General features: G+C 43.6%; 1 protein-coding gene across 1 annotated transcript in view; it reads right to left on the reverse strand.

The window, feature by feature from the left end:
* Positions 1 to 21,481, reverse strand: part of LOC126124765 (estradiol 17-beta-dehydrogenase 2-like) — a 138,462-nt gene that overhangs the window by 98,651 nt on the left and 18,330 nt on the right. The window contains exons 2-3 of the mRNA XM_049915112.1: positions 12,854 to 13,075; positions 3,700 to 3,882 (exon numbers count right to left, since the gene is read on the reverse strand). Coding sequence (XP_049771069.1) covers positions 3,700 to 3,882; positions 12,854 to 13,075 — 405 coding nt within the window. The remainder of the gene's footprint in view (positions 1 to 3,699; positions 3,883 to 12,853; positions 13,076 to 21,481) is intronic.

The following is a 21,481-nucleotide window of genomic DNA, read 5'->3' on the forward strand; positions in this document are numbered from 1 at the left end:
ATGAATATGAAAGATATGCAATAAATTAGTTACACATGTATATAGTATCAACTGCTGCAAATGATCATAGTTCACCGGTGCCTGCAGACCCAAAAATCAAATTAAAATTAGGGTAGACACGCAAAAATAGGTCAGTGAAAAATATGTCTAATATTCTAAGTCCCATAAACTTTATGTCCTTAACTTGCCCTAAGCCCAAACAATTTGTTGTTGCTTCCTGCTCTGTTCCCTCAACAAAAACATCAACACCGGCCTCTTACAAAAGACAGTATACAAGTATTTTAATCTTGACACATTCAGTACACCTCCATGAACTAATTTTCTGTATAAATCAGACAATGCCTAATGTGGAAATGTAATGCAAATTTTAAGATTTAATTAAAAATTCGTTGTGTAATAAAGAAAAGTAGCTTATACAAAGTAGCAAGGTAATGGCTGTGCTGGTGAACTTTTGATATTAAATTGATATTCAGATTAATTAAGCTCATCAATTAATTAACCCCTACCCCCATGTCAAGTGCTTTCCTGAGCCAGTGTTAGGGTCCCCACCTCCTTCCCCTCCCCACCCCTCCCCCTCACCATCTTCCACTTACCCTACTGGTGGGGATTTTGTATTTTTGTGGGAAATCTGAATGTTCCCAGCAAAATAGAATTTTCGCTATAAAATTCGGCTGTCAATTCAGAGGACATAATATTAATGAAAATGGTTGTTGGTGATTGTTATTGGAAATTGTTTATGAAACGGCAATAGGTAATAGAAATCGAAAAAACTCAGAGGATGGGAAATTGGCAAATTATATGCTGCAGAGGACACAATTAGATTTCGTGTGACAGGGATACTCTTGTTTAACTTTTGATCATATTGTATACTGTGCTCCTATAGCTGTTAAGATGCTCTATAGTGCACCGCTGGGAGCTACACACATCACTCGTATTTTACTACGTAGTGTGCTGTGCCAAGCAGCCGCGGCTGTAGTGTGAGGGGTGTCATTCGTGCGGTGTTCTGTAGTTGAATGAGCACTCAGTACGTCGCGCAACGCGCCCCACTTGGCGCAGCATGTGGCGGCCTGCACCAGAACCATTGGACCCGTGCTGCCCGCCCGACATCAGACTACACCGCAGCTGTCTTGCACAATCTTGAGAGCTTGGCCCTCACGCACTGGGCCGCTTCCCCTGTCCCCCCACTTCTGCTCAGCGCCATCCTCCCACCAACACTTGGCCACCCTCCCCACTATTGCTCAGTGCTGAGCCGCATGGGGCCGCAGATGTCCTGCGGCCAGCCAGCGGTCAAAGGGAATTAACAGATGATTGTAATGTGAGCTACTATTCGCGAGGCGCGTGGCGGTGGGTGGCTGCCACTTCCTCTAGAGTGAACGACAGATTTTTTTGAAGATTAGGGTCTTCCTCCCACAATTTTGTCCTGATGAACAACAACATGTATTTCGAGGTCTGCAGCTGACGCCAGAAGAGCCAAGCTATCAAAGGGATAGCAGCTGTGTCCTATTTTCCAGCCACATGCAGTCACTTGCGAGCAAACAAAGGATATTGTCCCAAAATTTTTTTATTCCCCACAGCAGGGTTCTATTTCTCAGCCAACTGAGCCAATCCTGCTCCAACTGACTGAACAAAAAGAAGGCACATTCTAACTCGCTTATACGGCATTCTGAGTTCCTATTGGTCCTCTACAAAATATAGGGTGGAGCCTGAAGGTACATAAAGTCCGACCCTACCCCCCATCAGCCTCTTCTACTACTACTACTACTACTACTACATGTCTACTCCACAATTCACATTTAAGTGCTTGGCAGAGGGTTCATCGAACCACAATCATACTATCTCTCTTCCATTCCACTCCCGAACAGCGCGCGGGAAAAACGAACACCTAAACCTTTCTGTTCGAGCTCTGATTTCTCTTATTTTATTTTGATTATCATTCCTACCTGTGTAGGTTGGGCTCAACAAAATATTTTCGCATTCGGCAGAGAAAGTTCTCGCAGCGACGAAAAACGTCTTTGCTTTAATGACTTCCATCCCAGCTCGCGTATCATAACTGCCACACTCTCTCCCCTATTAGGTGATAATACAAAACGAGCTGCCCTTTTTTGCACCCTTTCGATGTCCTCCGTCAATCCCACCTGGTAAGGATCCCACACCGCACAGCAATATTCTAACAGAGGACGAACGAGTGTAGTGTAAGCTGTCTCTTTAGTAGACTTGTTGCATCTTCTAAGTGTCCTGCCAATGAAACGCAACTTTTGGCTCGCCTTCCCCACAATATTATCTATGTGGTCTTTCCAACTAAAGTTCTTCGTAATTTTAACATCCAGGTACTTAGTTGAATTGACAGCCTTGAGAATTGTACTATTTATCGAGGAATCGAATTCCAACGGATTTCTTTTGGAACTCATGTGGATCACCTCACACTTTTCGTTATTAGCGTCAACTGCCGCCTGCCACACCATACAGCAATCTTTTCTAAATCGCTTTGCAACTGATACTGGTCTTCCGATGATCTTACTAGACAGTAAATTATAGCATCATCTGCGAACAACCTAAGAGAACTGCTCAGATTGTCACCCAGGTCATTTATATACGATCAGGAACAGCAGAGGTCCCAGAACGCTTCCCTGGGGAAGACCTGATATCACTTCAGTTTTACTCGATGATTTGCCGTCTATTACTACGAACTGCGACCTTCCTGACAGGAAATCACGAATCCAGTCGCACAACTGAGACGATACCCCATAGGCCCGCAGGTTGATTAGAAGTCGCTTGTGAGGATCGGTGTCAAAATCTTTCCGGAAATCTAGAAATACGGAATCAACTTGATAGCGGCCATTACTTCGTGCGAATAAAGAGCTAGCTGCGTTGCACAAGAACGATGTTTTCTGAAACCATGCTGATTACGTATCAATAGATCGTTCCCTTCGAGGTGATTCATAATGTTAGAATACAGTATATGCTCCAAAACCCTACTGCAAACCGACGTCAATGATGTAGGTCTGTAGTTCGATGGATTACTCCTACTACCCTCTGACAATGCCTAGTAGTGTTCATGTACTCGTCGCAAGATGAAACTGTCAGCCAGTAGCCGGCCGCGGTGGTCTCGCGGTTCTAGGCGCTCAGTCCGGAACCGCGCGACTGCTACGGCGCAGGTTCGAATCTTGCCTCGGGCATGGATGTGTGTGATGTCCTTAGGTTAGTTAGGTTTGAGTAGTTCTAAGTTCTAGGGGACTGATGACCACAGAAGTTGAGTCCCATTGTGCTCAGAGCCATGTTTTTTTTGTCAGCCAGTAGCAATGCCAGTGGCAGTGGTGATAGGAAACGGCCAAGCTTGGAGCAACTGCTGTGTAAGTGTTTATACAAAAATTTTGAGCTGAAATTGCGATAATTACAAAATTTCACGAAGAAGTATTAAAATTTTTCGCGATTGTAATACATTTTCGTACAAAAGTTATTTTTCTTGCTGTTGCAGCATTCATTATCGAAATGCTGGAAATGCTGACCTCTGAGGGGAATAGAGCTGTCACCATATGCAGCCAACTTGCGAGAGGGTGGGGCCAATGAAAGATACCATCTCATCAGAACGTGTTTGTATATGAATCCAATCAAACTTTCTGTAATTCGTTTGTTACTAGTCTCTGTTTTTACGAGTGCTGAATCTAGTCTGTTCCAACAGTTATCCATTACTGTACTTACCGAAAGGACTGGTGACGTTGATGAGGCGGCCCTTGGACTTCTTGAGGAGCGGCAGGAACGCCTTGGAGACCCTTATGGCGCCCACCGTGTTTACTTCCAGAACTTGCTTGAATTTCTCCAGCGGCGTGACGTCCATTTCGCCGAAGTCGGTAATTCCTGCGTTGTTTACCACCGCCCACAACTCTAAAATGGGAACGAAAATATCGCTCACAGAGTTATATTTTTCTCGTGTCAACACAAGGAAAAGTCAAAATGTGTTATGTTGTGGAAGAACTTCCCGGAAAGTTTAGCTTTGACCAGCTGTAATTGTAACCATGCTCAATATACACTCGTCAGAAGGTAACTGCGTAAGGCAAAATGTAATGAAGTGTATTATCATTGTGCTGAATGAATCTGATTTGGACAGACAATTAATGTTTCCACCTACTTTCTCCCTTACCTGAACTCCTTTTATGTCCCCCAGACCTTCCAATCCTGACGACAGCAGAACAACAAAGCTCCCCACAAATTTCGCCCCATCATCGCCAAGACGGCTCTGAACACACACAACTTCCTCTGCGGTAACGCCACATTTTTGTTCCCTAAGTAAACTGACTATAACATACCATCATTCCCAGTGCTATCGTCTTTACTTTAACCGTGCAACCAGCCAGTGGTCTACTCCTGAGTAATGATGTGAAACGTATGTGAAAATTACCTGTTGAACTGATAGACATGAAGTAATTCAAAAGGGCTTTTCTGGAATTACAGCACGCTGGTTCAGGCAGTCACAGAATTTTAAGGACATGCTGAGGAAGGCTACACGAGAGTCTTTGCAAGAAAGCCGATGTTCTTTTTCATTCAATGCTTTTTGACGAGTTTAGAGAGACAATAATTGAGGCAGAAGTCAAACAATTTCAAATGCCTCTGACACGCACCTCACGTTTTAATCGTAACAACGACGCGAGGATCCTTGTGAGGCCCCCTTTGCTAGTGCAAAAAGAAATAAAGTTACTAATAACGTTATAAAGTACCGTCCGCCATCTACTGATAACAGAAAATACACGGTCCAATCACATTAATGTGACCACTGCCTGTGTTCGATGTCAACGTGCAAGTACCACTCACAGACGGCAAGTGGCAGCATTAGCAGCGGAGGATATACACGGTGGTCCATTGATCGTGACCGGGCCAAATATATCACGAAATAAGCGTCAAACTAAAAAACTACAAAGAACGAAACTTGTCTAGCTTGAAGGCGTAAACCAAATGGCGCTATGGTTGGCCCGCTAGATGGCGCTGCCATAGGTCAAACGGATATCAACTGCGTTTTTTTAAATAGGAACCCCCATTTTTTATTACATATTCGTGTAGTACGTAAAGAAATATGAATGTTTTAGTTGGACCACTTGGTTCGCTTTGTGATAGATGGCGCTGTTATAGTCACAGACCTATAAGTACGTGGTATCACGTAATATTCCGCCACTGCGGACGGTATTTGCTTCGTGAAACATTACCCGTGTTAAAATGGACCGTTTACCAATTGCGGAAAAGGTCGATATCGTGCTGTTCAGCCGGCCGCCGTGACCGAGCTGTTCTAGGCGCTTCAGTCCGGAACCGCGTGACTGCTACGGTCGCAGGTTCGAGTCCTGCCTCGGGCATGGATGTGTGTGATGTCCTTAGGTTAGTTAGGTTTAAGTAGTTCTAAGTTTTAGGGGACTGATGACCTCAGATGTTAAGTCCCATAGTGCTCAGAGCCATGTGAACTATTTTGAAAGTGTTCTTTAGTTTTTACCGTGGAGTTTTCTGGTGTGATCAGATCGTTTTCCGCCAAAAGATGTAAACTACAATCCAGCCCCATACTCAATCTCTTTCGTCACTTCGCTGTGGGTGCTGTCGCCGTATGGTTCCTGTTCTTCTACGCATGCCACGGGAACATCAATTATCTTATTTGCACTGTCAGATATTTTAAGTCAACGCGTTATTTTTCACAATGTTCTCACTGTGCTTCCACAATATTATCGTAAAATTCACGTTACTCCGTCGAGACATAGCAAGCGAATGAATTGACGATGATGATGTTTGCTTTGTGGGGTGCTCAGCTTCGCGGTCATCAGCGCCCGTACAAAGTCCCAGTTTTTTTTTACACAAACCAATCTAGGCACTATCACAAATGATGATGATGATGAAATGATGATGACAACACAAACACTCGGACTCCGGGCAGAGAAAAGCTCCAACCCGGCCGGAAACCGAACCCAGGACCCCGTAATCCAGCTAGCCCCTAGACCACGAGCTGCGACATCGAATGAATTCTGTGGTCGTAACCGCACGGGGAACCTACATTCGCGTACAGGTATCAAGGGCTGCTCGAGAGGCAAAATGAAACTAATGGAATACGAAGTCCTGTACGCTTTAATTACAACCCCTTCTTCGAAAATTATTTGCAGGGCCCTCGGGGACGCTGTGAGTACACGATCATTCAGTAATTAAAGTGACAAATTGGTCTGGAGAAAAAAAGCGTTTATTTTTACAAATCAATACTTTTTCTACTTTTCAACATAATCCCCTTGAACATTTATGCACTTGTCCCAAAGGGCTAAAAGCTTTTTTATTCCGGCTGCAAAGGACTCTTTATATTGATGTTTGAACCAATTTCCCACAAACTTTTTCAATTCCTCGTTGCCCTGGAACCTCTTCCCACGTAATGTCTCATTCAGTGCACCAAACAGATGGAAATCACTGGGTGCCAAATCAGGACTTTAAGGGGGAACAGGCTGTACTTCCCAGCCCATTTTATTGATGTTTTCATGAGTTAGTTGACCAATATGAGGACGTGCGTTGTCTTGATGGAGAATCTCCTCTGAGATCCACGATGTCTCTCTCTCATGGCAGACTTCACCTTATATAAAAGCAAATCCCAGTATGGCGTCGATAGTTACGATGCCACAACGCAGGTGCACGTCTCTTGGCCGACACCGTGCAGCTCAGCGAGTGCCGTCTTGATTTTTGCCCATTTTCATCAAGAGCAGACGGCCTGGAAATATCGCTTCTACTACCGAGAGGGCTAGCTTGCTATTGAGACTTTGTATTAGTTACGCTCAGTTAAAGTTTTAACAGCAAAGAGTATTTGTTAGATTTTGAGATTATACAGAAAGGTCATCCTAACTTCATAGGCTTAGACTTGGACTACGGCTTCACACCTACGTGCTCATCACAGCCAAAGTTATGTATGCATTTGATATTTACTTGTGTTCTTTGACTCTAATAAAAGTGCTAAAGTTACCTGCAGTACCGAAGTGCTTCACCTCCCCTTTCTCCCACTCGCTTTCTTCACTCGCGTCGTATATTACAGAAGCAGTTCACAGGAGCAGACACACGCACCGCCCATCCAGGCATGATACAAAACCGAGTAGTATTGGCTGTTCATTGTACACTCCTCTTCGAGATAATCACAAAAAATTGGACCTTCAGCGTCCCTAAACACCGTCAACAAGACTTTTCCTGCTGATGCTTGGGTTTCGAATTTTTCCTAGACAGGTGAGTAGGTGTGCTTCCACTCCATACTTTATCTTTCTGATTCTGGCTCATAATAGTGGACCCAAGTTTCATCGTAAGTTAAAATGTTGAGGAAGTGCTCATCTTCTCTTCAGAACGTCCCTTTAGCTCTGTGCACACTCTCAACTTTGGTTTCTTGTGTAGCCACGTTAACTCCTTTGGGACCCATATTGCATTTTTTCTGCGTTACTTCAGCCTGTTACAGATAATGTTATGAACTGTACCATACTAACTTGAACCTTATCAACTATCATTTCCACAGACAAATGCCGGTCGGCACGAATAATGTCTTCAATTCGACTTTCAAGTGAGGGAGGTGAAACTGCAACTGGTCGGCCAGAACGGTGTTCGTCAGTCACTGAGTCGCGGCCATTTTTGAACTGCTCTACCCACCTGTAAAAATTTACACGATTCATACAACATTCACCATAAGTTTTAGACATTCTACAGTATATATTCATTGGTTTCTCGCCTTCAGCAAGTAAAAAACGAATAACAGAACTTTGTTCAGCTAATGTGGACGTTTCATGCGGACTCGCCATCTTCAAATGTATTTTTGAGGTTATAAACAAAACAATGATGATACATCAGCTGATCAGGGCTCATCCCAGTGATGCCAACTTAAAGCCATAAAAGTACCCAACTTGGCCTACTAACAGTTTTCCCCCAGATCAATTTGTCTCTTTAATTATTGAATGACCTTCATAAAATCCTTTCTTGGAAATTTTTTTGTAGTCCCTAGTTTTCCTTTGTCTTTCCTTTTCATGGCTTTTATGAAAATGTTAATAAATACAGTATACTGAGCGCTATGTCGATTTATTTTTAGTATAAGCAACGTAAAAGTTGAAAATAAAGGAAGTGAAATCTTCGTACTACAGTTGTGCACTCTTTTCGCTATGTCAATGGCTGCCTAAAAACTATGCTAACATAAATGACTCATACTCCGCCCGACGGCGCCAAAAAATGCCAAGATTTTTGAACGATTGACCATCTGGAACTTCGCATTCGGGAGGACGACGGTTCAGTCACGTTTCCGACCATCCTGATTTAGGTTTTCCGTGATTTCCCTAAATCGCTACAGGCAAATGCCAGGATGGTTCCTTTGAAAGGGCACGGCCGACTTCCTTCCCCGTCCTTCCCTACTCCGATGAGACCGATGACCTCTCTGTCTGGTCTCCTCCCCCACAACAACCCAACCCAACACATCTGGAACTTCCACTTCTGTTACTTTCATTTCTGGCCAAGCTCTGCATGCGCCACATATTTGTACCAAATCGGTGATGACGGGCGTAGGCGCATTCTCCTTCTAAGCATTACTGCTAGCGAATGTAATAGTTCGGCTTATGATGAGACAGGGACGTCATTCTCTCGTACTATCCGTCAGGTTAGTGGTACCTAGTGCGTAGGACAGTCTGTTTATGAGGTTACGCAAGAACTCATTTTCTCACATGCCAAGTGTGTACCACGAATGGCTAGATTTGGGAAAGACCACTGCCGCCAACTTACACTGTCGTCGGCAACAACATGTTGTTGGTAAGGTTCACTGACGATTACAGCGAATTATTACAGTGAATGATTTGAACAGATACCAGGATGTAATAAAAAGCGTCAAAATACATTAAAGGAAAGCAGTAATTGAAACGTGACAGTAGTTTATAGCCTGTGCCTGATATGATTCGGTCCGTACAGTGAGCCAGCTGTGAAGGAATCGAAGGAGAAATTTGGGAAGGGAATTTAAGTTCACGAAGAAGAAACAAAACTTTGAGGTTTGCCGCTAGTTCTGTAAGTTAACAGTAAATTTGTGGCTGTTATAACAGGATGGATAGAATGAAATGTTCTCGGGTTTCCAACCGCGTGAATTGCAAACCTCTTCATGGAGAATTTTGAGGATATTGCCAAAGATACTGCGCCATTGAAGCCAAAGTGTTTCTTTCGATACGTTGACGACACGTTCGTCATTTGGTCACACGGATGCGAGAAACTAGACGAGTTTTCGGAACACCTCAATTGCATCAACGGTAATATCCAGTTCACTATGAAGGTGGAAAAAGATAACGCATTGCACTTCCTCGACGTCCTTGTCCACCGTAAACGAAATGGGTGCCTTGGCCACAGCGTCTACAGAAAACCCACCCACACAGACCTGTACCTGAACGCCACCAGCCATCATCATCCAGCACAGAAGCGCACAATATTACATTGTGCATCGTGCAAGAGTAATATCAGACGACGATAACCTGCCCCATGAACTGAGCCACCTACGCAAGGTTTTCAGGAATAACGGCTACAGCTTATCAAGTGAAAGAAGTGATTTCTGGAAAATATCAGAATAAGACCACCGACGAAGAGCAGGAAAAGAAACTTGCTTTGCTGGCATTCTGTGGCTCTGTGTCGGGCAAGATAAGCCGCCTGTTGAAAAGACGCAAGATCAAATCAATCTTCAGGCCTCCAACAAAAATCCGTCAATTCTTGAGACCAGTTAAAGACGCTGTAGGTCTCAGAACACCTGGAGTCTACGAAATACCTTGTGAGTGTGGCCAGAAGTACATCGGACAAACAGTGCGCACTGTGGAACAACGCAGGAAAGAACATGAGAGTAATTATCGCCTACGGTATCCAGAGAAGTCTGCGTTAGCTGAACATGCGCTAGAAAACTGTCACCACATTAAATTTGACCTCTGTCGTGGCTCGCACTAACGGCTTCTGGGGCAGTTTAATAAAGGAAGATATTGAAATAAAAATTACCGCAAACACCCTGAATAGAGACGGTGGCTTGCAGCTCACCGCTGCATGGGATCCAGTGATCGCACTGTTGAAGGGGGCACATCCAACGCCGACTCAAAACATGCCCATATATGGCAATGTCACGGGCACCAGTGACGTCACAGCCGGCAGCTAGCGTATATAAGGTCGCACCAACAGCCCACTGGCAGTCGTAACACTTGACAATGGCCAAGGAGTGCTTGGCCGAAAGCTCGTGTAGTTTTAACCAATTGACACGGTTGGAAATCCGAGGACATTTTATTCAATATTATCGCCGCGAGACTCTGCATTCAGGATGGACAGAGTCTTTAAAATCTGTTAAAAATGAACGTTGACAAAATTGATTAAGGAAACCAGACACTCAATGTAGTAGATGAGTTTTATTGTTTTGGGAACGAAGTAAGCACTATGGTCGAAGTAGAAGGAGATAAAAACAAACTGGCGATAACAAGAAACGCATTTTTTGAGAAGGGAAATTTGTTAACATGAATATAAATTTAAACGTTAGGAAGTATTTTCTGAAGGTATTTGACGGAAGTAAAACGTAAACTACAGACAGTCCAGGCAAGAAAGAAACACTATTTCAGAAAAAAAGGAACGACGTATGAAGGAATTATGCGATGTTCATAAACAGACAAACAAGTTAATACAATTTCAGAAAAAATTGAATGAGTTATTCAAGACAAAGAGGTTCACCAATTCAGCAAATCAATAACGCATTGGTCAACTTCTGGCCCATATGCAAGCAGGTATTCGGCTTGCCAATGATTGATAGTTGTTGGATGCCCTCCTGAGGGATATCGTGCCAAATTCGTCCAAATGGCGCCTTAGATTGTCAAAATCACGAGATAGTTGGGGGACCCTGCCCATATTGTTCCAAACGTTCTCAACTGGGAGAGATCCGGCGACCTTGCTGACCATGGTAGTGATGATGATGTTTGGTTTGTGGGGCGCTCAACTGCGTGGTTATCAGCGCCCGAACAATTTCCCAATCTTTGCTCAGTCCAATTTCGCCACTTTCCTGGATGATGATGAAATGATGAGGACAACACAAACACCCAGTTATCTCGAGGCAGGTGAAAATCCCTGACCCCGCCGAGAATCGGACCATGGTAGTGTCTGGCAAGCACGAGGCAAGGAGGAGAACTCTCGCCATGCACGGGTGGGTAATATGTTGCGGAAATACAATACTGGCCATTAAAATTACTACACCACGAAGATGACGTGCTACAGACGCGAAATTTAACCGACAGGAAGAAGATATTGTGATATGCGAATGATAAGCTTTTCAGAGCATTGTGGCGACATCTACAATGTGATGACACGAGGAAAGTTTCCAACCGATTTCTCATACACATACAGCAGTTGACCGGCGTTGCCTGGTGAAACGTTGTTGTGATGCCTCGTGTAAGGAGGAGAAATGCGTACCATCACGTTTCCGACTTTGATAAAGGTCGGATTGTAGCCTATCGCGATTGCGGTTTATCGTATCGCGACATTGGTGCTCGCGTTGGTCGAGATCCAATGACTGTTAGCAGAATATGGAATCAATGGGTTCAGGAGGGTAATGCGGAACGCCGTGCTGGATCCCAACAGCCTCATATCATTAGCAGTTGAGATGACAGGCATCTTATCCGCATGGCAGTAACGGATCGTGCAGCCACGTCTCGATCCCTGAGTCAACAGATGGGGACGTTTGCAAGACAACAACCATCTGCACGAACAGTTCGACGACGTTTGCAGCAGCATGGACTATCAGCTCGGAGACCATGGCTGCGGTTACCCTTGACGTTGCATCACAGACAGGAGCGCCTGCGATGGTGTACTCAACGACGAACCTGGGTGCACGAATCGCAAAACGTCATTTTTGCAGATGAATCCAGGTTCTGTTTACAGCATCATGATGGTCGCATCCGTGTTTGGCGACATCGCTGAGAACGCACATTGGAAGCGTGTATTCGTCATCGCCGTACTGGCGTATCACCCGGCGTGATGGTATGGGGTGCCATTGGTTACACGTCTCGGTCACCTCTTGCTCGCATTGACGACACTTTGAACAGTGAACGTTACATTTCAGATGTGTTACGACCCGTGACTCTACCCTTCATTCGATCCCTGCGAAACCCTACATTTCAGCAGGATAATGCACGACCGCATGTTGCAGGTCCTGTACGGTCCTTTCTGGATACAGAAAATGTTCGACTGCTGCCCTGGCCAGCACATTCTCGACTCTCTCACCAACTGAAAACGTCTGGTCAATGGTGGTCGAGCGACTGGCTCGTCACAATACGCCAGTCACTACTCTTGATGAACTGTGTTATCGTGTTGAAGCTGGATGGGCAGCTGTACCTGTACACGCAATCCAAGCTCTGACTCAATGCCCAGGCGTATCAAGGCCGTTATTACGGCCAAAGGTGGTTGTTCTGGGCACTGATTTCATAGGATCTATGCACCCAAATTGCGTGAAAATGTAATCACATGTCAGTTATAGTATAATATATTTGTCCAATCAATACCCGTTTATCATCTGCATTTCTTCTTGGTGTAGCAATTTTAATGGCCAGTAGTGTATTACTAGTTTCCGGGGATTCATTCTAAATCTTCAGTCACTTGGTAGTGGAAAATTACAGCCACGTAACAAGGTATAAGCTATCAGCTTCAAAATTTATTTAAGGCGTGGCAGCAGGTAAAAGGAATTGCGGTAGTTTTCCACCATAAAAGCCCTCAAGATTGTGGGTTAATCCTCCGAGATTAGTAGCATTTAAAAAAGGGCACTGTTGGAGAAGTAGAGTCTTCTTGACTGAATTTTAAAAGTGTTTCATATTTGCAATACCTTCTCGTCGTTTCCTGATACCTGTGCCTGATGCGTCCTGGAGTGCCGCCTGTACGGAGACGGAGGCGTCGGCCACCTGCTGGTCTGAGGTGACATCTAGCGGCAGCACGCGTAACCTGGAGGAGCAGTCTGCGGCGAGTCTGCGCGCACCGGGACCCTCAGGGAACAGGCAGCCGGCGAACACAGGCACACCCAGCGCGTCCAGGCGGCGCGCCAGTTCGTGCCCGAAGCCAGAGTCGCAACCTGCGCAGCACCTCAGAACTAGAAAATATGCCGCTCCTGACTGCCAATATTTGCATTCACAACTACCAGACTGAAATTTTCACTCTGCTGCGGAGTGTGCGCTGATATGAAACTTCCTGGCCGATTCGAACTGTGTGCCGTACCAAGTATCAGGACCTTTGCCAGTATTAGTCTGCCAGGAAGAATCGTATCTGCGCACACTCTGCTGAAGAGTTTATTATGATGATGTTTGGTTTGTGGGGCGCTCAACTGCGCGGTCATCAGCGTCCGTACAAAGCCCCAATTTTTACACAGTCCAATTGTAACACAATCCAGTCCAGCCGCTGTCAATGATGATGAAATGATGAGGACAGCACAAACACCCAGTCCCCAGGCCGAGAAAATCACTAACCCGGCCGGGAATCGAACCCGGGACCCCGTGATCCTGAACCAACAATGCTAGCCACTAGACCACGAGCTGTGGACTTGCTGAAGAGTGGAAATCCGTTCTGGAAACATCCTCCATGCTGTGAATAAATCATGTCTCCACAATATCCCTCTTTCCAGGAGTGCTAGTCTTACTAGGAGAATTTTTGTGATGTTTGGAAAGTAGGAGACGAGGTACTGGCGGAAGTAAAGCTGTGAGTAAGGCTTGTGAGCCGGGCTCGGGTAACTCAGTCGGCAGAGGAGTTGCCAGTGAAAGATTCGATTTCGAGTGTCGGTCAAGCACACAGTTTTAATCTGCCAGGAACTTCGATTGCCCACCTTTTTTCCATTGTAATCTGTCAAATGGTTCAAATGGCTCTGAGCACTATGAGACTTAACATCTGAGGTCATCAGTCCCCTAGAACTTAGAACTACTTAAACCTAACTAAACTAAGGACATCACACACATCCATGCCCGAGACAGGATTCGAACCTGCGACCGTAGTAGTCGTGCGCTTCCAGACCGAAGCGCCTAGAACCGCCCGGTCACACCGGCCGGCCGTTGTAATCTTTATGGTAAACTGTGCATTCATGTCGAAACATGGTCATTTCCTCAACTTGGAAACCTATCTTCCTCATTACCTCTCTTTTATCACGTCCAGTAGAACATGCAGCAAAACTCCATCGCATCGATACTCCTGTAATGCTGACCAACAGAAAATACTGACTGCCTTCATGTAACTCAAACGACTCATTGAAAACATGAAATCACATGCGCACTCTGATCTAAATCTATGCGTACTCAATACTACGATGCACGGCGAATGTCTGTCAGGTCACCATACAACCTGACCTCACTAGACATGGTAGCCTTGCACTGTGTAGCTGGAAAGAATACTTAACTTCTTCCGACGCCATTGGACATGCGATATTGGAATGTCGTTCATTTGTTTGCAGTGCGTGAAATCGATTCCAGTGTGGCCCTCCAATGCAACAAAATGTTGGGCCATAGCTTGTAATCGCTATAAAATTGACTTTCTCATTAAATGCTAGCAGAGCCACTCTAGTCAACCTCCAAAAAGCCACATAATCTTACTATCACAATAAACCTTGCCAATCAGTCAGGCAGGATTGGACCAAAACGTGTCTGGTAGCGAAATGTGAGTGAGTGGTAAAAGTGTGCAATACATTTTTCAGCGACCATAAGGCTTCGAAACTTATCAGTATTGTTAATGCAGAACAAGCAAACACTATACTAAAGTAAAAAAAATGCAACAATTTTCATTAGAATATCTTAAACCACATTAACCTATTATTGAATAGTTAAGATTTGCCTGCTGCCAAAGGAATTGGAAGGCTGAATACACATATCAACAAAAAGTATTGCAGCGTTTTGATAGTGCCTTCCCTCTCAAGGTGGCAAATATTAGAGCAAGAAGAATGCATAATCATATGTACATAAAAAGTTATACGAGTAAATGAAAGATATCTGGGACATTACACAGATCAAAATGGATAAATAAAATAATACAAACAGGAATCCAGTCTTGTTACACACACACAAAAAAGTTACAGAGTATAGAGGAAAGGAAAACACATTCAACAGCTACTTCACTGGAATATCTGAAAATTTCATAAAAACGAATTTCAGTGAGAATCAGGAGCCAATAGAAAACATGACCAACACTTGACATTGGTAATGCCGATTATGGGGAAACAGTCAAGGTAGCCAAAGAATAAATAGCCACATCTTCAGTATGAATTTCCGGCAAGTCAGGACCCATTTTGCACCTATCTCTCCAAAAAATACTGAGCTTTTCACTAATCTATGTAACTGGTCACTGAAATGACGCATCATTCCGGAAGTGTAAAAAACACATGAGGAAACATAAGGAGACTCTGGAACTGCCATACAGCTCCAGATAGAAGTGCCTAAAACAACACACACAGACACACTGACCCAAACAACCTACACAATTTTTACCCGCAGTATCAAGAAGCATTCATATTTTTCTTAAGAGCCATGACTAGAAGTTACGTCACGATCACGTGGTAAAATTACGATACATAGACGACGAATTGTAAGGCTAGAGATATAGGTGCATGCATTAGTCTGTAATCTTGCGACTCAGTCTCCATCCTGTCATTAGACTTGTTGAACTTCGCTGTCCCAGTGGGGTTTCTTTCCACGATACAATGGTTCAAATGTTCAAATGGCTTTGAGCACTATGGGTCTCAACTTCTCAGGTCATCAGTCCCCTAGAACTTAGAACTACTTAAACGTAACTAGCCTAAGGACACCACACACTTCCATGCCCGAGGCAGGATTCGAACCTGCGACTGCAGCGGTCGCGCGGTTCCAGACTGTAGCGCCTAGAACCGCTCGGCCACTCCGGCCAGCCACGATACAATGAGAATCTTTCACATCCCCTCTTCAGAATAATTGCTTATGAATGATAAATAGTTATTAGTTATACATCCTTGACCAAAGCACCTGAAAATCTGAATAAATCCCTGAAACGAGGCATGCAAGTGATACATAATTATAGATTCAATGCCTAGTCGTAAGTATTTATTTGCGACATACACTGCGAGCAGAGAAGCGTGGTGGAACCGAAACGTATTTTAACATATATAGGTATTTGTTGTAGTGTTAGATCATTAGTTTAGCAACGTATATGGGAACATAATGTTTCTGCCAGCCATAGCTGCAGGCGCATAATAAAACGTTTTTCCCTGACCTGGTTCTACAAGAGGTATCTGATGCCAGTAACATGGCTAATGAATTGATTAAACGAACAGTCAGACACGTAGAACAGTAGCACAGAATTACAGTAGGATGTTTGTGTAATCAATTTCTACTTTAAATAATTAAAACTATGGACGTGCAGTGCATAGTTTCATAATCCATTATCGCTCCTGATCGTCTTTTTCTTTAAGTAAACTATCGATGTGTGGTACTGCCTACTACTGTTAACGAATAACTACAGACTTCCACATCATGTACACACCTAACTAAAATATAACACTATTGTATTCTGATTTTAGGCGTCATAAACGAAAAAATGCCATGATCAACCAATCAACATATGAGGTCGTATTGCCTCCCCGTAGACAAATTGCAGAACGACTTTGGGACTACAAAACGAAAACTTTAATGGATAATGCTCTAAATCTGATCGACACATTGCCTGCTTTACGTACCAGGGAGGCGTAGTTTGTTCTACATCTTTGCCAGGAAGACGGCAGACATCCACAAATGTATAGCTGTTGTTTACATTTTCAGAATTAATGTCTGTAGAATTTTCCATATTCTTAGCAATAACACAAAAGCTCTGGGTAGGTATTGTACCCCTTACTGATCCTGAAATATGATTTGCATACGACGAACAGTCAGCCATGTGTACAACATAGAATACCACCAAGATAGAGTCTACAGTAGGGCTATCAGCATCACTATTTGGTAGTTCATGTAATCGCGTTCCACGTTTAGTAATTAAAGCCAGAATGATACAGAGCACGCTTTATTAACCAGTTATCGGTCCTGATTAGCTGTAATGTTTGTACTTGCAGATCAAAATGGGAATTTTCAAGAATGATTGCCTGTCGAATTCGCGGGGTCCAAACGACACATATCGAACGTGCGATTCTAAATCGATCATGCGAGTCTCGTGGCGGGCGTTAGGATCAATTATTTGTGATCGTCATATTTATCTGTTTTCCGTCGTTCCTTTAGTTGCTCTAAATTACATTCCTTCGCCAGTTATTTGTGAGTTGCTTGGGAAACCCAGACGAATCTGTCGATAGTGAGTGTGATGTCTGGTGTTCGTGACGCATCTTCGACGGATTCTCTCACATGGAAAAATCTAATTCCATGCTTATCCAGTGTAGAAAATTGTTTGACTTCCTGTCGCAAATATGGAGTACTACCGGACGACAAAAGGAGGGACTGTATGGACTGTGGTGACGCGAAGTGTGTAAAACTTCATAAGAGGTGTTTCGATGCTGAAATACCGTTTCTATTTCATTGAGGACAGTGCGGAAAACGAACGAGTTTCAGGAGGAATACGTGGTTCGGCTCTTCCAAATTATCCATCCAGACCAGCGGAATTCTTCTATCTTGCTGGATTCGAGACTATACCTTGCAAGTAACAGCATAGGAAACTGAGTTATCTCTTAATACTGTGTATGACTATTTTGGGTTTTGCAGAGAAGTCTGTTACGTGGTAGTGACAAACGACAGTGTACCAATTGGTGGACCGAGTAAAGTTGTGGACTCTCATATAGCTAGAAGGAAGAACCAGAGAGGACAACCTTCAAAGAGTGAAATCAATCATATTTGGGTCTAGAAAGAGAGTCCCGGAAGTGTTTCGTTGTGAGAGTATTGTTCCGAGACAGGGTCACTTTAGTGGGTCTGATAAAGCACTTCATACTCCCTGGTACTAAAGTCATTACAGACAGGTTTCAGTCCTACAAGACTCTGAAAGCTGAAGGATTCGACCACGAATTCGTCAACCACTCTGTAGAGTTCGTGTCTTTGAGCGGCTTTGGAAATTTGTGAAGTCTTCCATTAAAAGAGAAGGGCGTCCAGGACAAAGAGACGAACTGTACTTTTTTCAGTATCCGTATTTCCACAACTTGCGTTTGCAGGGAAAAGTTAACGCATGTGACACTCTGCTGATATTCTTGCGTGTCATTGGTAGAGATTACCCAGGCTATGGCGAAAAGGGAATTGTCCCTGTAGTGTACACATCACATGGACTTTCACATGACGACAACACCGATGACGACTAAGGTAAGTCGTCTTCTTTGTAATTACAAGTGGTTTTTTAATGCTCTTCTTTTGCCGTTGCTGTAGCGGCCGCCCTAAACATACTCATAACGCCCGCGACGAGACTCGCATGATCGATTTACAATCGCATGTTCGATATGTGTCGTTTGGACCCCGCAACTTCGACAGGCAATAATTCTTGGAAATTATAATCAAAAGTATTTACTTTAAATCTCCGGAAGATGCTGACTACGATGCCAGTCTGTCTTAATATTTGTAAATGTGCAGGATAAACTGAGCCACGCACGCACATTGATATCGATTCTGGTAGTCGTTGGACCTTTTTGGTTGCGTTGCAAAGTTATGGTCTCTCAGGCTACACTGCGGTGGACTTAAGCAGCAACGTGAGGGTGAGTTAAGTGCGCGCACAGCTAGTGGCTAGGCAGTCGGCTCATGGAGCCATCGGCTGGAAGTCCGTGGACGGAGCGGTGCTCGGAATCGTGGCTTGTGCCGAGATGTCGTGCTGACCTGCTCCTGTATTTGGGTCTCCCGTGTTTATTTCGCTTATTATGCCTTTGCCTGCTGGAGAGTTATGTCTTACTGTGTCAGGGGGGGTGACGAAGCTACACGCTGCAGATCGTTTTGGTGAGTTCCCTGCTGTCTTGGTTGGTGGGCGTGGAACGCTACATCATCCATGATTGACTTTGGCTTAATACAGGAACCATGGTCATCTCCATAATATGTGGGTGTTCATGTGTTAGAGGCTATTTGCTACACAAACATCTACTCCGGCACCATTAATTACCGTTTGTCGTACTTGTCCGATCATTCAACTCGCCATAGTTTGTCCGACGTGCTAAAACTGGATCAGCATCCTGAACGTCATTAAGCCTAACGCTCACTTGATTGTAATTCTCGCCTTCCCCTATTGGAGTATACATTTGTGAATTTAAGTATTTTGTGTTCCTGAAGTCAAACACTTACTCGCAAGTTTAAGACTTGTGCTCTATTTCAACTGTTTTGGGGGAGGCCTGTGTGCTCCTTTAACTTGCTACCCGATTATCGTTCTGAGTGTATATTAGACATACATACAAATTCTGTACTGTGTTCACCGAAGCAGGCAGTAACATCTTTTCGTAATTGCAAGGTTGAAGCGTAGTGTAATGGTCTCTTTCTACTTACAAGTCAAAACTTTATTTATCTTTAATTTGCGCTATTTGTACATGTATTTGCTGATGTAAATATCGTTTCACTTATTTAGGTATTGCTGTTGCATGTTCACATGTCACTGTTGTGTTTAAGGGACCTGTCTATGATTTGTTATTTATTTGCTATGTAAATCTAATTTGTAATCTGTACGTTCCAGTAGCTTTTATGAATCAAGCAATCACCTGGACTCCTAAAAGTAAAGCTCTTGTTAATAACTGAAGGGCTCAGCAGTAAAAAAATGGTAAGGCATAAACAGTAGTTCTGAGAAAACGCACCACAAACATTTTAATAAAATCCCATAAATCAGATATCTGAAACACGTAAAAAATCTTTTTTTTTTCGGGTACAGCATACCTTTATTACACAGCATCAGTAGTTACATATTTTTAGTATGTAATATCAACTCGAAAAAAAATTTTCAAAATTTCAGATACACGTACTTAGCATTATTTACTCAAAACATTTTAGTCTCAACACACTTACTTAACATTTTTTCATGAAAACATTTTATTCTCAATGCATGTACTCAACATGATTATTTTACTTAAAACATTGTTTTCTCAGTACATGATTGTCTATCTTTCTTCTTCGTCTTCTTGTTGCTGAAGCGCAGTACCTCCCTCTGCTTGGAGTGAGTTGGACCAATCACGGTATACAGGAGGTATTTTAAGCTTTAGAGAATGTTTCCTAGCTTGTTTCCTTTAATAGGAAGAGACCCTGAATACTTCGGTTTAAGCTCTGTCGGGAAAGAACTGCTTGCAGGTCTTCCACGTTTTGATAAGGCAACAGATTCTAGGCAACCTTTATATGTCTCACTTAATATTAACGTTGGGGTGGGACTTTGTAGCTCAGCAGAATATACGAGTCTAACACAATTTCTAATACTGAATTCGCTTTGAGCAGTTGATGTTTGTGGTTGGCGGAACAGCTGTTTCAGTGCAGGGAAGCTGCAGAAACACTCTTGAGTCATACTAGTTACCTTGAATGGCTTCTTTCGCTGGGATGTTCTTAGAACTTCTTCCCAATGATCAGGTCCATAAACACTTGAATAATGTGAGGTGACATTTTTCTCCACCTGAGCAAAGTCTCTGTCATACTAAAAGGGTTTTTTAAATTACCGCTACCAGTCACAAACTTTGTCAACTATTGTATTACTTATCTATTTAGCGATATGTTTCGAGGGAATACCTCTTCAGGCTAAATGACATTACAAAAATTTTTGTAGTGCCATTTAGCCTGAAGATGAGGTATTCCCTCGAAACATTTTGCTAAATAAATAAGTAATACAATTGTTGACAAAGTTTGTGACTGGTAGCGGTAATTTAAAAAAAAAACCTTTACATACTTCTTGAGACAGTTACGGTCGAAAAATAGTCAAAATGGCTTCAAAGTCTCTGTCCAGGAAAGACTGATACGGAGTTCTTACTACGGCAAGTAAGCAGTGTTAAGGTTGGCCCTTAACATTCTTGGCATCACACTGTCAAGTAAATTCATGCAAATAATGTTAAAGGACGCAATTTAACGCTGTTTACTTGCAGAAATAAATATTCGTATTTACCTGATTATCAACAACTCTGCAGGTGCTTTTATCTTCAGCAACGTATTCCAGATCTTTATTAGAGTCATAGATATACAGGTCATCTCCACACACGTTCAAAAACTTACTGAAAAGCTTATTTTCTACACGAACATTGGACACTTCACTCTCACTTGCCGCCATGTTTTGGGCACTTACCACTGTTCACTTGCACACGAATCGAGAAAGCTGCCAACAGCGAAAATCTGAAAGTTGACAAAATGGTGCCATCTATCGGTTTTTTGTGAAACTTTTTACTAATGTGAATGAAATATGCCATCTATGATATTTTACAATTAATATCGAGTTCGCGATGCCGAAGAGCGAGGACGATGCGCGCGCGGCCGGGGCAGCCGCCTCGGACGCGCCGGAGTCGGCCGCTGGTCGGTCGGTTGGGCCTGGCCCGCCGGACGCCCCAGCGGCCGCTCCACACAGGACGGATCCC

The sequence above is a fragment of the Schistocerca cancellata genome, unplaced genomic scaffold, assembly GCF_023864275.1.
Source record: "Schistocerca cancellata isolate TAMUIC-IGC-003103 unplaced genomic scaffold, iqSchCanc2.1 HiC_scaffold_426, whole genome shotgun sequence".
Lineage (NCBI taxonomy): Eukaryota > Metazoa > Arthropoda > Insecta > Orthoptera > Acrididae > Schistocerca > Schistocerca cancellata.